Raw genomic sequence first — 22376 nt, forward strand, 5'->3', positions numbered from 1 at the left:
AGGGGTTCCATGGAGTGATCAATGGTTAGGTAATAATAAATTAGAAAATAGGATAAAACTGCCGCAAATTTCCAGTTTGAGTCAATTAATCCTATTTGATATCCGTTTGAGTGTCAAACAACACTCCTGGCTGTATTTTTGAATTTAAATGAACTGGAATTGTTATTATTGAATAAATCCTTCGCAATATTAATATCTGCTTTTTATAAATTTGCATCTGCAGCAGTTCCACCATTTTGTTGGCTTTGCCTAAGTAACCTGCAGGAGGAAAATACTTAGATCATCATTGCCTCCAATGTAAGTATTTACTCCTTTATGTGTGCATGACCTCACACAAATTTTACCTTTGATTTATTTGAAGTACCAAGCTGCAGAAAAACTGATTCTTGTTCTGCCCATACATTTTTTTTAATGAGTTAATTGGGGGCCACTTTGTTTGTGCAGTCAAAATTTGATAAAAATCAAAATACAAATTTGCTACTGAGCTAAGTATTTTCACATAGCTCTTCATTATGATGGCTTCACCAATGGGTGCAGAGGAACAGTTTACATCTGAGTCAAATGCTAAGAGGACAAGAGCAAAAGTCATCTCTCTTCCTGTTCTATTTGCTTGGGATCACAACTGGAAGGAAGATGGTGTGAACTCAACTCACCATCTATAACCCGTTGGCAATCAAGGTCAAGATGCGTGGAAAATAAGATACTGCGGATGCTGGAATTTGAAACAAGAACAGAGGACGCTGGAAAAACAGAGCAGGTCTGTCAGCATCTATTAGGAGAGAAACAGAGGGAGCGATCCGGGGTGGTTGGCGTCCTGGCAGGGTGGCACCCTGGCACAGCTGGTGCCACTTGGGCACCTAGGCACTGCCAGACTGACACCCTACCAGTGCCACCTGGGTGCCAGCCTGGCACTGCCAAGGTGCCCAGGTGGCACTGGTAGGCTGGCAAGAGCATTGCCAGGATGCCAGGCTGGAATTGTGCCCATACCAGGGATCAAGTTGGGGATGTCTTGTCTGTGTGAAGTGGATGGGGGGGGGGGGGGGGGGGGGGGGGGGGCGAGGACCCCTGATAGGTGAGTTGGTGCTTTGGGGTTCTGGGGGGTCATGTCGCAGGGGCTCAAGAGAGACTGAGGCGCCATTTAAAAATGGTGTCCCAATCTCCTCCGGCACCGAGGAGCTCTGGCGAGCGGAGCTCCTCGGTGCAGGAAATGGGACGGTGCTGAGAACCCAGAGTGCAACAGAGGTTCGATAGCGTGGTCTTTCTCGGCGCTGCGAGCAATGGGAAACACGTGGCTGAACATGCTCGACGCGGGACTCTGTTGCAATTTGGTTCCATTCATGTTTGGAATATTTTTTAAAAGGAGAAGAAAAGAGAGTTTATGATGGAGGAGAAGGTTTAAATTTAAAGTTGACTAACTGAACGTTGAGTCCTGAGGGCTGAAATGTGCCCAACCGGAAGATGAGATGCTGCTATCATAGAGTCCCTACAGTGTACAAGGAGGCCATTCAGACCATTGAGTCTGCACCGACCCTTCAAAAGAGCACCCTGCCTAGGCCCCTATCTACTGCCCTATCCCCGTCACCACACCCAACCTTTAGACACTTGGGGACAATTTATCGTAACCAATCCAACTAACCGGTACATCTTTGGACTTGCTCCAGGCTTCACTGGAAAATTGCAGCAAGCCAAGGATGGACGCGTGGCCAGGAGAGCGAGGTGCTGAGTTAAATATGTGTAAAAGTAATTCTCGCCTGTGAGGGCCATTCCTTGTTCACTCAGTTTCGGGTGGAAATAACCAATTGTGGGATCACAGAGCTTTAAACCGGAGCACCCAGAGGAAACCCGCGCAGACATGGGGAGAACGTCCAAACTCCACACAGACGGTCACCCAAGGCTGGAATTGAACCAGGGTCCTTGGTATTGTGAGGCAGTACTGCTAACCGCTCAGATATTAAGATGGACATAAATTATGCATTGTGCATTTCAGCCCACTCCTCGCCCATTCAGATTCTAATAACCATAACTGGACAGGCATAAACCAGATTTATTCCAACTCAAGAGGCTTACAGCCTTGGTCTCCAGATGAGTACATTGATATGTTGAAGATGAAAATGGTCAAATACAACCAGGAGGCAACAGCCTAAGCCACTGTCACCAAAAGACAACATTAATCCCATGGCATGTTGATATTTTTACTTAAGAACATTACCCTCTAATATACAGTGTGCCTCAGGCAATTACGTTTTAATACCCTATCCTAGACAATTCCATCTCACTCCCTTCTAAATATTGATGGAACACAAATGAATTAATTAAAACACAGAGATCTCAACCACACCGCAACCATGGACAGCCAATATTTTACCATTTCTAGCCAGAAAACATCAGCAGCCAATATTTGCTACGGTCTGCCATCACTTAGCAGTACTCTAGTTATTTAAACAGTTTGTTCACTAACATAAGGACTGTAACCTTCCTTGTGACATCAGGGGCCAGCCGTCACTTCATTAATATTAGTCAAAGGGTAACATAGTCTTGAATGTACAATAGGACATGTCATCAGGCAATGTGCTCACTATTACTGCGTTCACATGTCACTTTCTAAACCTATGGCCCCCTTCAAACAATAAGTTGGAAAAAATGAAAATTATTTTGTCTCACCTGACTGCTTTTTTTCAGCGACATTTGAGATTCTATACCAAGCACTATAATAAATTTGTTCTGTGGCATGGTAGCACATTGGTTAGCACTGCTTCCTCACAATGCCAGGGACCCGGGTTCAATTCACACCTTGGGTGACTGTCTGTGTGGAGTTTGTATGTTCTCTGTGTCTGTGTGGGTTTCCTCTGGTTTCCTCCCACAGTTCAAAGATGTGCAGGTTAGGTGTACTGGTCATGATAAAGTACCCCTTAGTGTTCAGGGATGTGCAGGTTAGGTTATGGAGATACAGGGATAGGATGGGGTGGACAGGGGAGTGGGCATGGGTATAGTGCTCATTCGAAGGGCCAGTGAAGACTTGATGGGCCGAATGGCCTCCTTCTGCATTGAAGGGATTCTATGAATCTTTGGTTCTATGATTCTAACTCTTTCCATAATGCTGAGAATATTCAGCACAGACCAGCTTTAAACAAAAGGCGATTTTAAAAAAAAATCACAGTAACTATTAAACACCCGACAATCTGGCAGGTCAGATGCAATAATTCCTCTAGAACAATCACAAGCAGAAAATCGCCACAAAAAGAAAGAAATTGGAAAGTTTTTCAGTTTTCTTCTATTCATGTCACTTTTTTTTCTTGCTTTCGTTTCATGTGACCTCTGTTTTCCACCACCCTCTCTCCTGGATTTCCTCCTCTAATGCATGTTTCTATGTTTCTTGTTGTCCTCTTGTTGTGGGCAGCACGGTAGCACAGTGGTTAGCACAGTTGCTTCACAGCTCCAGGGTCCCAGGTTCGATTCCTGGCTTGGGTCACTGTCTGTGCGGAGTCTGCACATTCTCCACTTGTTTGTGTGGGTTTCCTCCGGTATCCTCCCACAGTCCAAAGATGTGCAGGTTAGGTGGAGTGGCCATGATAAATTGCCCTCAGTGCCAAAAAGGTTAGGTAGGGTTACTGCGTTATGGGGATAGTGTGGGCTTGGGTAGGATGCTCTTTCCAAGGGCAGGTGCAGACTTGATGGGCCGAACAGCCTCCTTCTGCATTGTAAATTCTATGATTCTTGGATTCACTCTCCTCAGTTTCTTCACTTTGTGTTTTCTTATATATTTTCATTCTGACTTTGATGTAATTGTTGTGACAAACTTTTTATACATCTCTTTTAATTCTTTATGTTAAAGAAAACGTATTATTCACCAAGGGAAGGAAGGATTGCCATATTGAGCAAGTTAGTTTGGTCCCCTCATCTCCGACAATAATATTTGTCCTCAGCATTGGGTATGAATGCAAGGTTTGAAGTCGTAGCATCTTTACCAGGGTTGCAATGCTGTGCAATCTTTATTTGAAACTCATGGGAAAGAGTTTCAGGTGATCGAGAGGGAGAAAAACATCTCAAAATTGCTTATTTCCCCCCAATAACAATGTTAAAATAACTGAAACATCATATGAGTGGAACTGATTCCTGTCACTAATCCTGCCCTTGGATGCCATTAATGCATTTGGGTCCTTTTTCTCACTGGTCGCTCATCACGCAGCAGGTAACTTAAGTTTATTAAAACTTCTGACACGATTATGGCCATAGTCTCACTTTATTCTTCCATGACTGCTGTGTTTGTGATCACTGATTTTGGTCACGGGATGAACGGCGGCACAGTGGTTAGCATTGCTGCCTCACAGTGCCAGGGACCCAGGTTCGATTACGACCTCAGGTGACTGTCTGTGTGGATGTGGTGTGGAGATGCTGGCATTGGGCTGGGGTCCGCACAGTTAGAAGTCTTACAACACCCGGTTAAAGTCTAACAGGTTTGTTCGGAATCACTAGCTTTTGGAGCGTAGCTCCTTCATCAGGTGAGTCACCTGATGAAGGAGCTCCGAAGCAGTGTTGGACTTTAACCTGGTGTTGTAAGACTGTTTCTGTGTGGAGTTTAGCACTTTCTCTGTGTGTGTGTGGGTTTCCTCCGGGCGCTCCGGTTTCCTCTCAGAGTTCAAAGATGCGCAGGTTAGGTGGATTGGCCATGCTAAATTGCGCCTTAGGATGGGGTTGCAGGAATGGGCAAGGATTGCGCCTAGGTAGGGTGCTTTTTCAAAGGGTTGGTGCAGACTCGATGGGCCAAATAGCCTCCTTCTACACTGTCAGGATACTATGACATTCTTCTGGACAGTAAAACAGAGCTCACAATCAATCACAGCAACCAAGAGGAAGCAACGGTTTCTCCAAAGGCAGGCTGTTCTTGTGAACAGAATAAAACAAAGGCATGCCCAATTATCACCAGATAACCACACAGAACCTGGGGCAAACACAGATTCATTCTCTGAATCGGTCGTAACAACTTTTGATCCGATAGCTGTTGCCTTGTGGTTGCTGATAAATGACATGTGTTCAATTTCAAACCATAGGTTGTTTTAATGCTCTTATTTGACCCTCATCTGATCAGTTGACTTCAGGCAAATTAAATCTTCCTTTGGTAACTTTCCTTCATTTACCTTAAGGCTTCTGTCAGATGTATTTAAATAGTTTACAATGTGAGTTCATGGATTAACTGATTAATCACCGCAGCCCTGAAGGGTTACTATGCTAAGATAGGATCATAAATGTAGCGATTCCTGAATTGTATCCTCTGAGACAGCTCCCAACCAGCCAATTGAGTGGGAAGGACGATGAGAAGGGAATATCCGATTTTCCCTTCAACTGATGAACATGCAGTCCCTTCGGGTCAGACAATGAAATAACTGGTTTCTGAAGCACTACCTTGGGCTGCATATTTTATTGCCACAAATCACGCAGGCTATGGTCCTGCAGAAATGGAAAATACTGGGTCGGCAATATGACATCATGCCAGTCGCTGAAAATGGGCGACAAAATGAGAAACATTTTGAAATTGCCAATTTGCCAGCTATTGAGCTGGTACACAATTTTTTGTTTACTGCTGCAATTTTTGGGCATCCGATAGGAAAAGGTTTGGGAGTGCTATACAGTAGCTTTGAAGAGGCGGCACGAAGTTGGAACAAAACGCCTACCACCAGGACCTTGGCTGATTGTAGCGGCAGATTTTACTGGTGAAGGTGGCAGCATCGCTGAGTGATGATTGCCTTCAGTTATTGACTTTTTTGAGTGTGTCAAATGAAATAGAGAGGGATTCAGAGAGCAGCAGGCCTTTAAACTTGATATGCTTCTGCCTTGCAATGTATATAGTTGGATGTATGACCTCCAACCAGCAGATGGAGACAGCGATCCACCATGTGACTCCACAGATCGGGCACCGCTTCCTGTTCGTGGCATAACTCCTCTGTGCCTCATGACATCCCGGCTAGACTCTTAATTGGGCACAGAACTCCTTTCACACCGTAATTGGCTGCCTTGCAGCTGGGCAACTGCTAATTAGCCATCTGACATTTGATTGGCTGGGCTGAGACACGAAGGGTGGGGGCAGGAGTGGATGGGCCACTCATTTTCCAACCTGCCTCCCTCACCTTACCAAGAACCATTACATCCAGCACTACTAAACAGCTCAACGAGAATGAGCAGTATGATCAAAATGGAGGCATACAAAAGAAACAAAGTCGAGGCAGACAGGCAATTTAAAAATTTTCTGTTGACTGACATAGCCCCAAATAGACAGGACATTGATGCAACAATGGCTTATGTCATGAAGAGCAGGGAACCATCGTCCCTCATATGATGAAATTCCTGGTGGCAGCTGGGTTAACTTAAGGAAGCATCAGCTGGATGACAGAAACCTTCTTAGTGAGAAAACTGCAGACCAAGACAAGGTGCTGTTGTGCATACTATAGAAGAGGGCCATTGGCAAAGATCTGGTTATTTGAGAATCTTTATGCCTGGGTAATACTGCATTACACAATGTGGCCCCCAGCCTGATAGAAGTTGGAAATATAAAGGAAAAGTTACGAGAATTTTGTCAGAGCTTTCAATTCTTTGAAAATGCAGCTGGCAAGATCACACTAAGATATTGCTGTGAATTACGTGATCTCTGCTGCCTTCTTGCCATACTTTCAGTTATTTCTTCAAATTGGTGCTCACTTTTATTGCATCTTTTGATTATAAAGCCACCGATAAGTAAACCCAGGTGTGGCAGATTTCTACGAACGATATGCTTGACATAGTTCTGCTCTCAAACCAATACACTTTTTTTTCTTATTCTATAAATTAACAATTTGACATCACACATGTTTGACAACATTACTGCCCTTCATCACTTTTCAAAGATTACACAATCATTTTAAGCACCAGACATAAAGTCAATTCTACATACCAAGCTCCAGGATCATAGTCAGCCCAGACACGAATGAACTCATCCAAGTGGTGCGGTCCCAGGATAGAGGAATCTCGGGTTAGATACTCAAAATTGTCCATAATCACAGCTACAAAAAGATTTAACATCTGGGGGAGAAAAGGGCAAAATAAGCGCACGTAATGCCCATTAAATGAATATAAAAATGCTATCTGCATAAAAAAACACTGAGAATCATAGAATCCCTAGAGTGCAGAAAGCCATTTGGCAATGAGTACCTTACCCAGACACACTCCCCCGCCCTATTCCCTGCAATCCCATAACCCCCCATCCTTACAAAAGAAGCCCCTGAAAAGTATATGCCATCCAGTACATTTTAGGCTATATATGGATGAAATTATTAATATCAGAGCAAAGAGCTGAACGAGGGAGCATTTTACAAATTGGACTATAATACGATGCATTAATCAAGGAAAGGGATCGTGTTGCTAGGTTTATTAAATTATTAGCCTAGTGATCAACTGCAATAGAAAGGCAAATAAAGTACTGAGCTGCAATAACAGAGGAATACAGTACAGATCCAAAGGATATTGCAGCATTGGAAGGCACTGGTCAGATCTATATCACTTACTGTGTGCATTTCTGGTCACCTAATCATACCGATGGAATTACTGGTTGTGAGAGGGTACGGAATCAACATTAAAGAAGATTCTGGCCATCAAGAACTTAAATCATGATGAAATGTTAGAGATGTTTGACTTGCTTTCTTTGGGACAAAAAGCCTTCAAGGTGAATCCATTGAATTTTTCAAAGATTATAAGACAAATTAACAAGAGTGACCTCCGCTAATTGTCCACAATGCTGGATGAGAGGCGCCTAGCTGTCATTGCTGTGGCAATATTTTAAAATGATCTTACTGCATTTGGATCAGACCTGGGGGTAAGATTTTTTAATTTGCTGCGGAAATGGTCAACAAAAAACAATGGGTGAGGATTTTCCATTTCAGGACTCTGTGCTTGGCAATTCACCCCGCCCCCTTCCCGTTACATTATCCATTCATGTCAGTGTGAGGGCGCGTGGTTGTGAATCACAACAGGTCTCTCACAGGGTGCACCTGGCGAGTAGAATCTGTCAGAGGAGCTCAGGTAGGGGAGGGGGCATGCTTGTGCAGGGGGGGGTGCGTTCCAGGTGGTGCTGCTGCGTGGCGGGGGAGGGAGGGTAGGGCAGAGGTAGTTGCTTGGGGAGGCGTTAGCCATTTTATATCAGGGCTGCTTTTATAAGTACCGCCCCAATATTAAAAGAATTAAGTTGCTGGCAGGGCTGACTCTGATTTAGCCCGCCCCATCAGCAAGACGACGGAGAACCAACCCCTTGTAGTTCCTTTTTCACTCAGCCAAATGATACGACGGAGAAAGTCACTGTTGGTGCCGGCAGCTTAATGGCGCTTTTCCTGCCCGCTGCGACACTCTTGCATACTTTGGGGGAAAATTCCAGCCAATGTTTCTTTTATTTTTTTGCCAAATTATTTTAAGCTATTTTTTTAGAACTGTTAAATCTCCCCAGAAAGTATCAATCACGAAGAAATGATCATTCCTGCTTTGTTAGAAAACAAACCCCTTTTTGCGAACACCTATTTATTTCCAATAAAGTTAAGCTTTAAACCATATGTTCCTGGAACCTCTTTTCCTGGATATATCTTACGGCGGGGCGGGTGCGGGGGGAGTAGACATTGTTTCCAGCCTTTTAGAACTAAGGGGACTATAGCTCCAAGTTAGCTCTGTGAACTATCAGCCCTGTCCATTCTGCTAACTGATTCCATGAGTTTATTGGAAGAAAATATAATTCAAGATATGTTTCAGAAATGGCTACGAAGGCTTGATGAGGTTGATCTAGTAATATAGAGTGGTCTTTTCCCATTCGTAAATCTTCACTGTGTGGTTAAAAACCGTGGGCAGGATTTATTTTGATTCATCATGGTGTCAGTTCTGAGGAATGGGCCCCCAAATCAATACAGCGACATCTGTTCCTACTGAATGTACATCTGTAGTGCATCAAACCATGGCATAAGTCAGTGCAATGTGATGCAAATGTGTCTGAACTCAAGAATATTAGCTGCTGCCAGGGTCATGAAACTGGCAAGCTTTGATGCTGTAGCAAATTGGAAAATCTTAACTTCTTAGTTAGTCTATGAATTGGTTCCACTTCTGATGCTCTCTTTTTAAACTGTGATTTAAAATCGTGCAACCTTCCTTGATCACTGGCATTCCACACAAAGTAGATTGTGCCATCGCTGGTGGTCAGTGACTTGCTGAGGTTCACTTGGTTTCTGGAAGAATCTGCATATTGCATTTGTCCATTAGACACTTGGATAGCTCCCATAATGAGAGGTGCTTCCTTGGCAGTGTGCAAGTCATGCAGTGATTTATTCAGTGTATTGCTCTCAATCAGCATTAACAACCTAAAAACACTCCAACGTTCAAATCCAAATCTACAGAGATAACCTTCAAAGCAGCAATGGTTAGACAATGGATAACACCAATAGACAGCTAAATAAAACATTTAAGATAGTAAAAATGTCCCAATATGGGACTAGTTTAGTGATAGAAACTGGGCGGCATGGACAAGCTGGGCCGAACATCTATGACTCGATGCAATACAGGGAGCATAATCAGACAAAATTCAACATGGAGTCACCGAAAGCAATATTAGAACAGGTGGCCAAAAGTTTGACCAAAGAAATTTGTTTTAAGGAGTATTAAGGAGAACAAGACTCTCAGAGAGGTTTAGCGAGGGATATCCAGAGTTTAGAGGGTGGGAACTGGAAGTACAGCAGCCAGTGTCGGACCAATCAAATCAGGGCATGAAAGGGGCCAGAATGGCAGGGTGGGTTGTGGGGAGGTGTCAGACAAGAGTTTTAGTATTAGTTATGAAGAGAGAGAGAGATTGGATCAACTGGGGTTGTTGTCCTTGGAGCAAATTATGAGGGGCATAGATAGAGGAGGCAGGAAGAATCTTTGGTGGAGGGATCAATGTCCAGGGGACACAGATTTAAGATCATGGACAGGAGGTTTAGAGGAGATGTGAGGAAAAACATTCTCACCCTGAGGGTGGTGGGAGTCGGGAGCTTACTGCCTGAAAAGCTGGCGGAGGCAGAGACCTCGTAATATTTAAGAAGTATTTAGATGTAACACTTGCGATTAGCTAGGGGTCAAGTGCTGGAAAATGGGATTAGAATAGCAAGGCGTTTGTTTTGACCGGTGCAGGCGCGGTGGGCCAAAGGGCCTTTTCTGTGCTATAAAGGGAAGGTTTCAGATGACAGTAGTCTACACATATAAACTTATGCAGGGCTGAATAATAGGGGGTGGGCAGACAGCCCGCCTCCCTGGAAACAAAGTTGGAATGGAGCTAATATGCTTCACGTCGACCCACTCCTCAGCCATAACGCGCCACGGAGCAGCTAAATGCAGGCCAGGTGGCACCCATTGGAGAGGACGTCCCACCGTCTGGAGCTGCCAGCCAATCCAAATGCCCAAGTGGCCACTGCTGGGACTGCAGGAAAAAGTCCCGTGGGTGCCCGGATCTTCAGGGCCTTGGACAAGGCAGGGAGGGGGGACAAGGTGGGTTAAGGCTGAGGTAGGTAGGAAGGAAGGGGCCTTCGATCTTGGGGGGACTGCCCTGCGTTTGGCAATGCAGCCCTCTTTTTTCGAGGAAGCTGAAAATAAATTGGTTTGCCTGCTCCTGCCCAGTTACCCAGGTTCTATGGCATGGGCAGCATATCATCAGGCTCAATTGGCTTAATAAGAAGCCTAACTGACCCTTTATTACTCATTTGAATATAGTGGGTGGGCTGCTGATTTTGGTGCTGGCTTCTCCCCTCTATTATGCGGGTGGGCAAGAAGGTGGTGGGCTAGGCACCTTATTTTGCATGTCCCCCTGCCCAAATCACAACCGGGCAGGTAAAATGTACCCTTTAGTTTCCAACGTGGCCCTTCAATATCTGTTATTCGTTTGAGCATGTATTTCTAACCTGAAGAGCAATGGCAGCTTGATGTAAATTTAACTGAGTGCTCAGCATCTGTATGTGCCTTTCAAATGGATCAGAGGCACTCGCAGGTATATCACATGATTCAAATTGCAGTGTAGCAAGATGAATTTCTGTAAATGCATTCATCTATTGCTAATCATCAAGAATACAAATGCAAGGTTCTTCTTGGTCAGGTAGGGGGCGAGCAAATTGCTAGATGATGGGGTAATTTGGTAGCGCAGCTTGGTGGAATCAATGTCAGACCAGGCCTGCTGTTAGTCAGATCAGAATCCATTTTGATTGATAAACAGACTCGCAGATCTCAAGGTAACCAAAGAGAAAATGGGCAGGATTTTCCGTCGCTTCCCGGCGAAGGGACCGGGAAACTCCCGACGGTGGGCTCCCTTGTAGAGGGAGGGAAAGCTGCTGTAAACACCCCACCCAACATGCGGAGTTGCCTTATTTTAAGCTGTGTGAATAATTTGATCAAAAATCCAAATTTTCTCCCCATAATAATAATAATAATCTTTATTGCTGTCACAGGTAGGCTTACATTAACACTGCAATGAAGTTACTGTGAAAAGCCCCTAGTCACCACATTCCGACGCCTGTTCGGGTACACAGAGGGAGAATTCAGAATGTCCAAATTACCTAACAGCACCTTTTTCGGGACTTGTGGGGAGGAAACCGGAGCACCCGGAGGAAACTCACGCAGACACAGGGAGAACGTGCAGGCTCTGTTCAGACAGTGACCCAAGCCGGAAATCGAACCTGGGACCCTCGAGCTGTGAAGGCGTTTTTGGCATATCATTATGATCCCAATCTGTCAGCCATTAAGAGGCTGTTTAGCACAGGGCTTAATCGCTGGCTTTGAAAGCAGACCAAGGTAGGCCAGCAGCGCGGTTCAATTCCCATAACAGCCTCCCCGAGCAGGCGCCGGAATGTGGCAACTAGGGGCTTTTCACAGTAACTTCATTTGAAGCCTACTTGTGACAATAAGCAATTTTAATTTCATTTCATTTCGTGCAACATTATGGTTTAACATGCCTGAGAGGACCCCAGGGGCTACTGTTACTGAGTTCTTAATGCGTTTGAGGAAACTAGCTGACTTTTGTGATTATGGCCCTTCCATTCCCGAGATGTTGCGTGACCGTTTGGTTTGTGGCATGGAATAAAATGGTGACCCAACGACAGTTACTGGTGAGCCATTATTAGACCTGAAGAAGTCCGTAGAAATTTTGCTCTCAAAAGAAAGTGCAGAAAAGGGAATACAGGAACTCCAAGGGATGGGAGTGCCCCCCCCACCCCCCTGGTGCTCACTGCACCACAGAATAGGAACCCCTGGATCCCGCCTTGAGGTCAGGGCCGCGGATCTAGGACCATATTGACGAGGTCAGATACATTGCCTGAATCCATAGAGGGAGACCCCAGTTGATGTGGGGCATGTGGTCAGAGAGATTGTAGGAAGAAAAAGCTACACGGAGGCTAGCAAAGCCATTGCCCCACCCAGGGTGGGCGTCAACCCAGAGCCTGTACTTTTCATTTGTTACAGCCTGACGACGAATGAATGCAGCTGAACAACATCGCGGCTCCCAAAGTTGCCCCCATTCAGATAACCGTCCAAGTAAATGCTTAGTATTGGAGTTGGACACCGAAGCTGCATAGGTAATAGGTAAACAAACATTTGAAAAAATTCAGTAAGGTTGACTTTATATGGTACGGAAGTAAGATTGGCAACCTGCACGCTTCCCATAGCTGGGACCACAATACCACCAGTGATTTATGAGCAACCTGTAAGACTGCCATTGATTGTGGTAAAAGGGCAATGCCCCAGTCTGTCAGGCCGCGATTGGTTACAGCGGCCTCACATAGATTGGCAGACTTTTCAAATGTGAAAATGTGATTATGAGCTGTTGGCAAAATTTTCCAAACCTGGCTGGAGAAAATCAAGGCAGCCATGGCAAAAATTCATGTCGACCCTGCCGCACAGCCATGATATTTTCGTGTCTACCTGGTCTCCTATGTGCTACTGCCAAAGGTGGAGACTGAGCTCAACTAATTAGAGGGCCTCGGGATCAACAGGCCAGTAAAATTCGCCAACTGGGCAGCACTGTTGCTCCCCGCCCTTAAACCGGATTGAACTGGTCTACTTTGCGATGACTACAAATTGACAGTAAATAGGGCCTCGTGATTGGATATGTGTCCGATGCCACTCATCGAGGACCTGTATGGAAATCTGGCTGGAGATCATTCATTTACAAAGCTTGACATGAATCATACCTATTTTCAGCTGGAGTTGGACCCGAATAGAATCCAGACAATACAGGCGCGATCTACCCAAATTGGGACAGAATCCCGTAACATGCGACATTAGCCGGGTGTTTCCTAGCGCTTGGAGTGCCGAGAAACACCCCGCTATCTAACGCTCATCTGAGTAGAACTCCCTGACGAAACCCCATTTTCTGCACTGAGGGAGAGATCGGTTGCCATTTTTAAATGAACCCTGACGCGACGCCTGAACCCTGCCCCCCCCAGTCCAACCTCACTATGAGGGGTGCCCAGGCTCCCATACACCCCCTCCCCACACCTGTGCAAGGCACCCCTGGCTTGGGGGGCAGGGTCGAAGGTCACTTTAGGAGGCTCCAGAGATCGCGATGCTAGGAGTTCCGGCGAGCAAGCTCCTCAGTGCACCAAACTAGGGCTTTGTGCTGCCCTGGCCAAGCAGTCCCCACTGAGGTCCCTATCCAACTCAAGTGCCGTTTGTGGTAGTCTGTATTAGGGGTATTACGGTACCCAGGTTGAGGCCGTAAGACCATTGGTGTGGGAGGTACCTGAGACAGCAAAATCATTGGTGAAGCCTGCCTGCTGGTTCTGCCCAGTAAGGAGTATAAGAGTCTGTGTTTCCCCAGCCTCCAATTGTACTCTAATCTCACGTCGAGAGTTATTGATCGTGCATCAATTTATTGGACTAGATTTTAACGAATGGAGCTCCGAATCAAGCCGGAGTGTCTGCAACTCACCCCCCCACGCCACAAACTCAGCGGCAACTTTCAAACACTGGCTGGCGTGCTTCAACGGGTACCTCAGGACGGCCACCACTACACCCACGGAGGACCAGAAGATGCAAGTTCTCCACTCGAGGGTGAGCCCAGAGATCTACACCCTCATCGAGGATGCGGACAATTTCGAGGCCGCGATGGCCCTGTTGAAAGGACGTTACATTCGCCCAGTAAACCAGGTCTACGCCCGACAACTGCTAGCGACAAGGCGACAAATCCCGGGGGAATCGCTGGATGAATTCTACCGTGCGCTTCTGGTACTAGGTAGGAACTGTGATTTATCGCAAGTTTCAGCCAGCGACCACACAGAACTTTTAATCCGGGACGCATTCGTTGCAGGTATGCTGTCCTCCCAAATCCGTCGGCGGCTGCTAGAGAAAGAGACACTAGGCGTCAAGGAGGCACGGGCCCTTGCTAGCTCCCTGGATGTGGCCTCCCGAAACGCCCGCGCGTACATTCCCGACCGCGTGGCAGCCCCTTGGGCAGCGTGGAACCTGCCCGCGGCCGACCCTGATGCATCACCCATCCCCCCACAAGCTTGTGCCGCGTGGCTACCAGGCAACCCCGGGAGGCACCGCTGTTACCAAGCACCCCCGGCAGCGCTGCCTGGCCCGCTCCACCTGCAAAAGGTACGGCAAAAAGGGCCGTTTCGTGGCGGTATGCCAGGCCCGGGCAGTCGCCGGCTTCTCTGGGGGAAAACCGGGGCGGCCACCACAACTCTCTTCACGGGCTACGTGCGGGCAGGGGGCGTCGCCATCTTCGTTTTCCCGAGCCACGTGCGGGCCCAGCGTCCCACCATCTTGTTCCCCAGGGACCATGTGCGATGCGTGGGCGCCGTCACCTTGCAAACCCACAGCCATGTGCGACCCGTGGGCGCCGCCATCTTGGCTGGAGTCTCAGGACCCCGATTCGGATGACCACACACCGCGCGAGGAAAATCTTCAACTTTGACCACGACTTGCCTCGGTGACCCTGGGCCAGTCTCGGCCCCGAACACTCTCGACCACGATGACGACCGTGCTCATCAACGGACACAAAACATCCTGTCTGATCGACTCTGGGAGCACAGAGAGCTTCATACACCCCAACACAGTAAGGCGCTGTTCTCTTCCCATACGCCAGTTAACCAAAGAATCTCCCTGACCTCCGGGTGATCTGTAGAGATCAAGAGGTTCTGCGTAGCTAACCTCAAGGTCCAGGGAAGGAAATTAAAACATTTCCGTCTCTAGGTCCTTCCTCACCTCTGCGCTGCCACGCTCCTAGGGTTAGACTTCCAATGCAACCTCCAGAGCTTAACCTTTAAATTCGGCGGCCCTATACCCCCCTCACTGTCTGCAGCTTCGCGACCCTCAAGGTCGACCCGCCTTCCCTTTTTGCGAACTTCACCCCAGATTGCAAACCCATCGTCACCAGAAGCAGACGGTAAAGTGCCCAGGACCAGACCTTCACTAGGTCGGAAGTCCAGCGGCTACTGAAAGAAGGTATTATCGAGGCTAGCAACAGCCCTTGGAGAGCTCAAGTAGTGTTTGTAAAGACCGGGGAGAAGCACAGGATGGTCATCGATTATAGTCAGACCATCAACAGGTATACGCAGCTCGACGCGTGCCCTCTCCCCCGCATATCTGATTTGGTCAATCAGATTGCACAATACAAGGTCTTTTCCACGGTGGACCTCAAATCCGCCTACCACCAGCTCCCCATCCCCCCGGATGACCGCAAATACACTGCATTCGACGCAGATGGGCGGTTCTACCACTTCCTGAGGGTTCCCTTCGGTGTCACAAATGGAGTCTCGGTCTTCCAACGGGAGATGGACCGAATGGTTGACCGGTATGGTTTGCGGGCCACGTTTCCGTACCTCGACAATGTCACCATCTGCGGCCGCGACCAGGAGGACCACGACACTAACCTCCGAAAATTCCTCCACACTGCAAAAATCCTTAATCTCACCTACAAATAAGACAAATGCGTATTCAGCACCAACCGTCTAGCCATCCTCGGCTACGTAGTGCATGATGGAGTCATAGGCCCAATCCCGAACGCATGCGCTCCCTCATGGAGTTTCCCCTCCCCCACTGCTCCAAGGCCCTGAAACGCTGCCTGGAATTTTTTTCATATTACGCTCAGTGGGTCCCCAATTATGCGGACAAGGCCCGCCCAATAATCCAATCCACGGGGTTTCCCCTAACGGCAGAGGCCCGCCAGGCCTTCAGCCACATAAAAGCGGACATCGCAAAGGCCATAATGCACGCAATCGACGAATCCCTTCCATTCCAAGTCAAGAGCGACGCGTCCGACGTAGCTCTGGCAGCCACCCTCAACCAAGCAGTCAGGCCCATGGCCTTCTTCTCGCGCACCCTCCATGTTTAAGAAATCTTTCATTCCTCCATTGAAAAGGAGGCCCAGGCCATAGTAGAAGCTGTGCGGCACTGGCGGCATTACCTGGCCGGCAGGAGATTCACGCTCCTCACTGACCAACGGTTGGTTGCTTTCATGTTCGATAATGCACAGCGGGGCAAGATAAAGAATGATAAGATCTTTTGATGGAGGATCAAGCTCTCCACCTACAACTATGAGATCTTGTAACTTCCCGGGAAACTAAACGAGCCTCCTGATGCCCTATCCCACGGCACATGTGCCAACGCACAAGTGGACCGACTCCGGACCTTCCATGAGGACCTCTGCCACCCGGGGGTCACTCGATTCTACCATTTTATCAAGACGCCTTTACCAGGTGCGCTTTCTCTGGCCTGTAGAAGTGCGGCTTGCACTCCGCGCAGATTTAGTAGTTCCTGGTAAAGGCGTCCCTTTGAACGCCTCAGTATGGACTTCAAGGGGCCCCTCCCATCCACCGACCGCAACACGTACTTCCTGAACGTGATTGACGAGTACTCCCGCTTCCCATTCGCCATACCCTGCCCCGACATGACCGCAGCCACCGTCACAAAAGCCCTTCACAGTATCTCTATGCTGTTCGGTTTCCCCGCCTACATACACAGCGATAGGGGGTCCTCCTTCCTGGGCGACGAACTGCGTCAATTCCTGCTGAGCAAGGGCATTGCCTCAAGCAGGACGACCAGTTATAACCCCTGGGGAAACGGGCAGGTAGAGAGGGAGAACGGAACGGTCTGGAAGACCATCCTACTGACCCTGTGGTCAGGAAATCTCCCAGTCTCCCGCTGGCAGGAGGTCCTCCCCTGTGCACTCCACTCCATCCGATCACTGCTGTGTACCACGACAAACGAAACACCTCATGAACATCTCCTTGTCTTTCTTAGGAAGTCCTCTTCCGGGACCTCGCTCCCAACCTGGCTGGCAGCTCCTGGACCCATCCTGCTCCACAAACACGTGCGGGCGCACAAGTCGGATCCATTGGTCGAAAGGGTCCACCTCCTTCACGCTAACCCTCAGTACGCCTACGTGGCGTACCCCGATGGCCGACAGGATACGGCCTCCCTACGGGACCTGGCGCCCACTGGATCCCCACCTACGCCACCCTCCCTCCCACCGGCGCACCCTACGGCCGCCCCCTTCCCAGGTGGATCAGTTTTCCCACTGGTCCCATCTAGGGGTGATGGAGCTACCGAAGAAGCCAAAGTCACGCTCCCGGAGTCATGGATGCCCGAGCCAGCGCCTGCATCACCGCCGAAACTGCGACATTCACAGAGGACGACCAGAGCCCCTGATCGACTAATTGCTTCATTTTGACATGCACATGTGAAAAATACTGTAAATAGTTGTGACATGTAACAAGGCAAAACACTGTACCACCGACGGGTACCACCATAATCTCAACCTCTACCACTGTATAACGCAAGACCACCACCCTCGCCGGACTCTTTTTGAAACAGGGGGTGAATGTGGTAGTCGGTATTAGGGGTATTACGGTACCCAGGTTGAGGCTGTAAAACCATTGGTGTGGGAGATACCTGAGACAGCAAGATCATTGGTGAAGTCTGCCTGCTGGATCCGCCCAGTAAGGCGGAGTATAAGAGTCTGTATCTCCCCAGCTGCTGCATTCTGTAACTGCGCTGCTGGGGGAAGCAACTCGTCCAATAAAGCCTTCAATCTCCAATCTCGCTTCAAGAGTTATTGATCGTACATCACTGCTTTATAGAGTTGTGTTTCTCGGCGCTGTGAATGCCGGGAAACACATGGCTAAACACGCTCTCTATGGGACTTTGTGCCCATTTAGTTAAATCCCGCCCTTAGAAACTTTTCCATTAGATCATCTGCAAACAGCAATGCAAATTCAGGTTCAAAGGAATTTCTTTTCATAGTTTGGTCTGAAATGAGTAAGATTAAATAAAATATAAGCAGTAGGTGAGTGTATGCATGATCTGCATTCTCGCATAAAGCACATCTGATTAACATACCAATCAATTATGTTTGCGAGCGTTGAATTTCCAGTTTGCATGCACTCAAAGATATGTTTTCATCTTACCTTCTTTTTCTCTATTACTGCCCTAATGAAGATGACTGAAATGCTCACAACAGTCCAAAGATGTGCAGGTTAGGTGGATTGGCTATGCTAAATTGCCCTTAGTGTCCTAAAGAATAAGGTTAATGGGGGGGGGGGGGGTTGTTGGGTTACTGGTATAGGGTGGATACGTTGACTTGAGTAGGGTGATCATTGCTCGGCACAACATCGAGGGCCGAAGGGCCTGTTCTGTGCTGTACTGTTCTATGTTCTATATTAATTTTGCTATAAGATGTGTACACGAAAAACAAAAGATAAACAAAGGAACAGGGAGAGAGTGCAGATAAACACGTGGCTGCAGGGATGGTGTAGGAGGAAGGGTTTCAGTTACATGGATAATTGTAGCACATTCTGGGGAAGGTGGGATCTGTACAGACAGGACAGTTTGCACCTGAACCAGAGGGGCACCAATATCCTGGGAGGGAAATTTGCTGCAGCTCTTCGGTGGGGTTTAAACTAATTTGTCATGGGGATGGGAAAACAAGGTGTAGTCTAGAAGTCAGTGTTGAGAGTAGAGAGGTACTGAGGAAGGTATCAAAGTTGCAAGAGTGTAACGGCAGACAGAAAGATGGGTTGAAGTGTGTCTACTTCAATGCAAGGAACATCCAGAGTAAGGTAGGTGAACTTGGAGCGTGGATTGGTACTTGGTGATGCGATCATCAATTCACTCAAAGACACGAGTAGAAGCAAACTGAGGTTTTAATCAGCTTAGAACAGTGCCTGCCTGCGACCAATACTGTGAACCTCCTACAGGTCAACTGCTCTTTATACTTCCTTTCAAGGGGCTGAGCCATGGGCGGAGCCCGTACATTCCCCAACATATCCCCCTGTGGTTGAAGCCACACAACGGCCCATAGGTGGAGCCCACAAGGTCAACAACATAACATAGCCGTAACACAATGGCAGAACATGATACTAATACACTGGTGAATTACTAGTACTATACATTCACCACACTTGGGACTACGATGTTGTGGGCATTACGGAGACATGGTTAGAACAGGGGCAGGAATGGTTGTTGGAAGTTCCGGGGTATAGCTGTTTCAGTAAGAGTAGGGAAGGTGGTAAAAGAAGTGGAGGAGTATCATTGTTAATCAAGGATAGTTTAACGGCTGCAGGAAGGCAGTTCAAGGCGGATCTGCCTACGAGGTAATATGTGCTGAAGTTAGAAATAGGAAAGGAGTGGTCACGTTGTTAGGAGTTTTCTATAGGCCACCAAATAGTAATAGAGATGTGGAGGAAGAAATTGCAAAACAGATTATGGATAGGTGTGGGAGGTCTCAGGGTAGTTGTCATAGGTGACTTTAACTTTCCAAATATTGATTGGAACCTCTATAGGTTGAACAGTTCGGATGGGCCAGTTTTTGTACAGTGTGTGCAGGGGGGTTTCCTGACACAATGGGCGGGATTCTCCCCTACCCGGCGTGACGGAGGGTGCCGGCGTAGGGGAGTGGTGCCAACCACTCAGGGGTCGCGCCTCCTCCAAAGGTGGGGAATTCTCCCCACCTTTGGGGGCCAGCCCCGCGCCGGAGCAGTTTGCACCGGTAGACTGGCGCAAACACCCGGCGCAGTCGGAAGCGGGGCTGGCCGAAAGGCTTTCGGCGGTCGGCGCATGCGCCGGCAATGACGTCAGCGGCAGCTGGCCGCTGACCTCACTGCCGGCGCATGCGCGATGGGTGGTTCTGCTCCGCGTCCGCCATGGCGGAGGCCGTGGCGGCGCGGAAGGAGAAAGAGTGCCCCCACGGCACTGCCCCGCGGAGTGAGCGGGGGGCCCCAATCGCGGGCCAGGCCTCCGTGGGGGCACCCCCCCGGGTCCGATCGCCCCCCGCCCCCCCAGGACCCCGGGGGCCCGCTCGCGCCGCTGAGTCCGCCGTTTCCGAGGTGGTGTACACCTCGGCGGCGGGAGAAGGCCTCCCAGCGGCGGGACTTCGGCCCATCTGGGCCGGAGATTTAAGGTTAGTTGTTAAAAAAAGAAATCCCGCCGGCGCCAGCTGTTTTCACAGGCTGCCGGCGGGATTTGCACAACGCCGGTTTTTTACCGGCGGGAGAATTAGGAGACCTGCGGGAGCGGAAATCACGCCGCTTCCCGCCAATTCTCCAACCCTGCGTGGGGTCGGAGAATCCCGCCCAATATGTGGATAGGCTGACAAGAGGTGGGGCCACATTGGATTTGGTACTGGGTAATGAACCGGGCCAAGTGTTAGATTTGTTTGTGGGAGAGCACTTTGGAGATAGTGACCACAATTCAGTGTCTTTCACTATTGCAATGGAGAGGGATAGAGCCGTACGGCAGGACAAGGTTTATAATTGGGGGAGGGGGAATTATGATGCGATTAGGCAAGAATTAGGGAGCATAAGATGGGAACAGAAACTGTCAGGGAAAGGAACAAATAAAAAGTGGAGCTTGTTCAAGGAACAAATACTGCATGTCCTTGTCAGGCAGGGATAAAATGGCCGTGTGAGGGAACCATGGTTCACAAAAGAGGTTGAATGTCTTGTCAAGAGGAAAAAGGAAACATATGTATGGATGAGAAAACAAGGTTCAGTTGGGTCACGAGGGTTACAAGGTAGCAAGGAATGAGCTAAAAAAAAAGGACTTAGGAGAGCTAGGAGGGGGCATGAGAAGTCCTTGGTGGGTTGGATGAAGAGAAACCCCAAAGCTTTTTACTCTTATGTGAGAAATAAAAGAATGACCAGAGTGAGGTTAGGGCTGGTCAAGGACATTAGTGGGAACTTGTGCATGGAGTCAGAAGAGATAGGAGAGGCGTTGAATGAATACTTTTCTTCAGTGTTCACCAAGGAGAGGGGACATGTTTTTGAGGATGAGAGTATGATACAGGGGGGTGGCTGGTGGAGGTAGATGTTCTGAGGGAGGGTGTATTAGCAATTTTGAAAAACCTTAGGGTCAACAAGTCCCCTGGTACTATCTCCTAGTATTCTTTAGGAGGCAAGGGATGAGATTGCAGAGCCTTTGGCTTTGATCTTTGGGTCCTCACTGTCTACGGGGATAGTGCCAAAGGACTGGAGAGTAGAAAATGTTGTTCCTCTGTTCAAGAAAGGGAATAGGAATGACCCTGGTAATTATAGGCCGGTAAGTCTTACTTCGGTGGTCGGTAAGTTAATGGAATAGGTCCTGAAGGATAGGATTTATAACCATTTGGAAAGATGCAGCTTAATCCCGGATAGTCAACACGGATTTGTGAAGGGTAAGTCTTGCCTCAAAAATTTGATTGAATTCTTTGAGGAGGTAACTAAATGTGTAGATGAAGGTAGAGCAGTTGATGTTATATACATGGATTTTAGTCAGGCATTTGATAAGGTTCCCCATAGTCATCTCATGAAGAAAGTAAGGTGGTGTGGGATAGAGGGAAATTTGGCCAATTGGATAAGCAACTGGCGATTACATAGAAAACAGAGGGTGGTGGTGGATGGAAAATTTTCAGACTGGAGACCAGTTACCAGCAGTGTACCACAGGAATCAGTGCTGGGTCCTCTGCTATTTGTGATTTTTATCAATGACTTGGAGGAGGGGGTTGAAGGGTGGGTCAGTAAATTTGCTGATGCCACCAAGATTGGTGGAGTAGTGGATGAGGTGGAAGGCTGCTGTAGGCTGCAAAGAGACATTGATAGGATGCAGAGCTGGGCCGAAAAATGGCAGATGGAGTTTAGCCCTGATAAGTGCGAGGTGATTCATTTTGGTAGAAAAAATTTGAATGCGGATTACAGGGTCAACGGCAGGGTTCTGAGGAATGTGGAGGAACAGAGAGATCTTGGGGTTCATGTCCACAGATCTCTGAAGGTTGCCACTCAAGTGGATAGAGCCATGAAGAAGGCCTATAGTGTGTCAGCGTTTATGAACAGGGGGCTTGAGTTTAAGAGCCGCGGGGTTAAGCTGCAACTGTACATGACCCT

At 48.1% G+C, this 22376-nt stretch overlaps 1 protein-coding gene across 13 annotated transcripts in view; it reads right to left on the reverse strand.

The window, feature by feature from the left end:
- The window catches only part of cacna1ba (calcium channel, voltage-dependent, N type, alpha 1B subunit, a), a 739085-nt gene that overhangs the window by 52185 nt on the left and 664524 nt on the right, over positions 1 to 22376 (reverse strand). For all 13 annotated transcript variants that reach the window (XM_038781850.1, XM_038781861.1, XM_038781863.1 and 10 more), the window contains one exon: positions 6923 to 7050. In XM_038781850.1, the coding sequence (XP_038637778.1) occupies positions 6923 to 7050 (128 nt within the window). The remainder of the gene's footprint in view (positions 1 to 6922; positions 7051 to 22376) is intronic.

This window comes from Scyliorhinus canicula, chromosome 21, assembly GCF_902713615.1.
Source record: "Scyliorhinus canicula chromosome 21, sScyCan1.1, whole genome shotgun sequence".
Taxonomy (NCBI): Eukaryota; Metazoa; Chordata; class Chondrichthyes; order Carcharhiniformes; family Scyliorhinidae; genus Scyliorhinus; species Scyliorhinus canicula.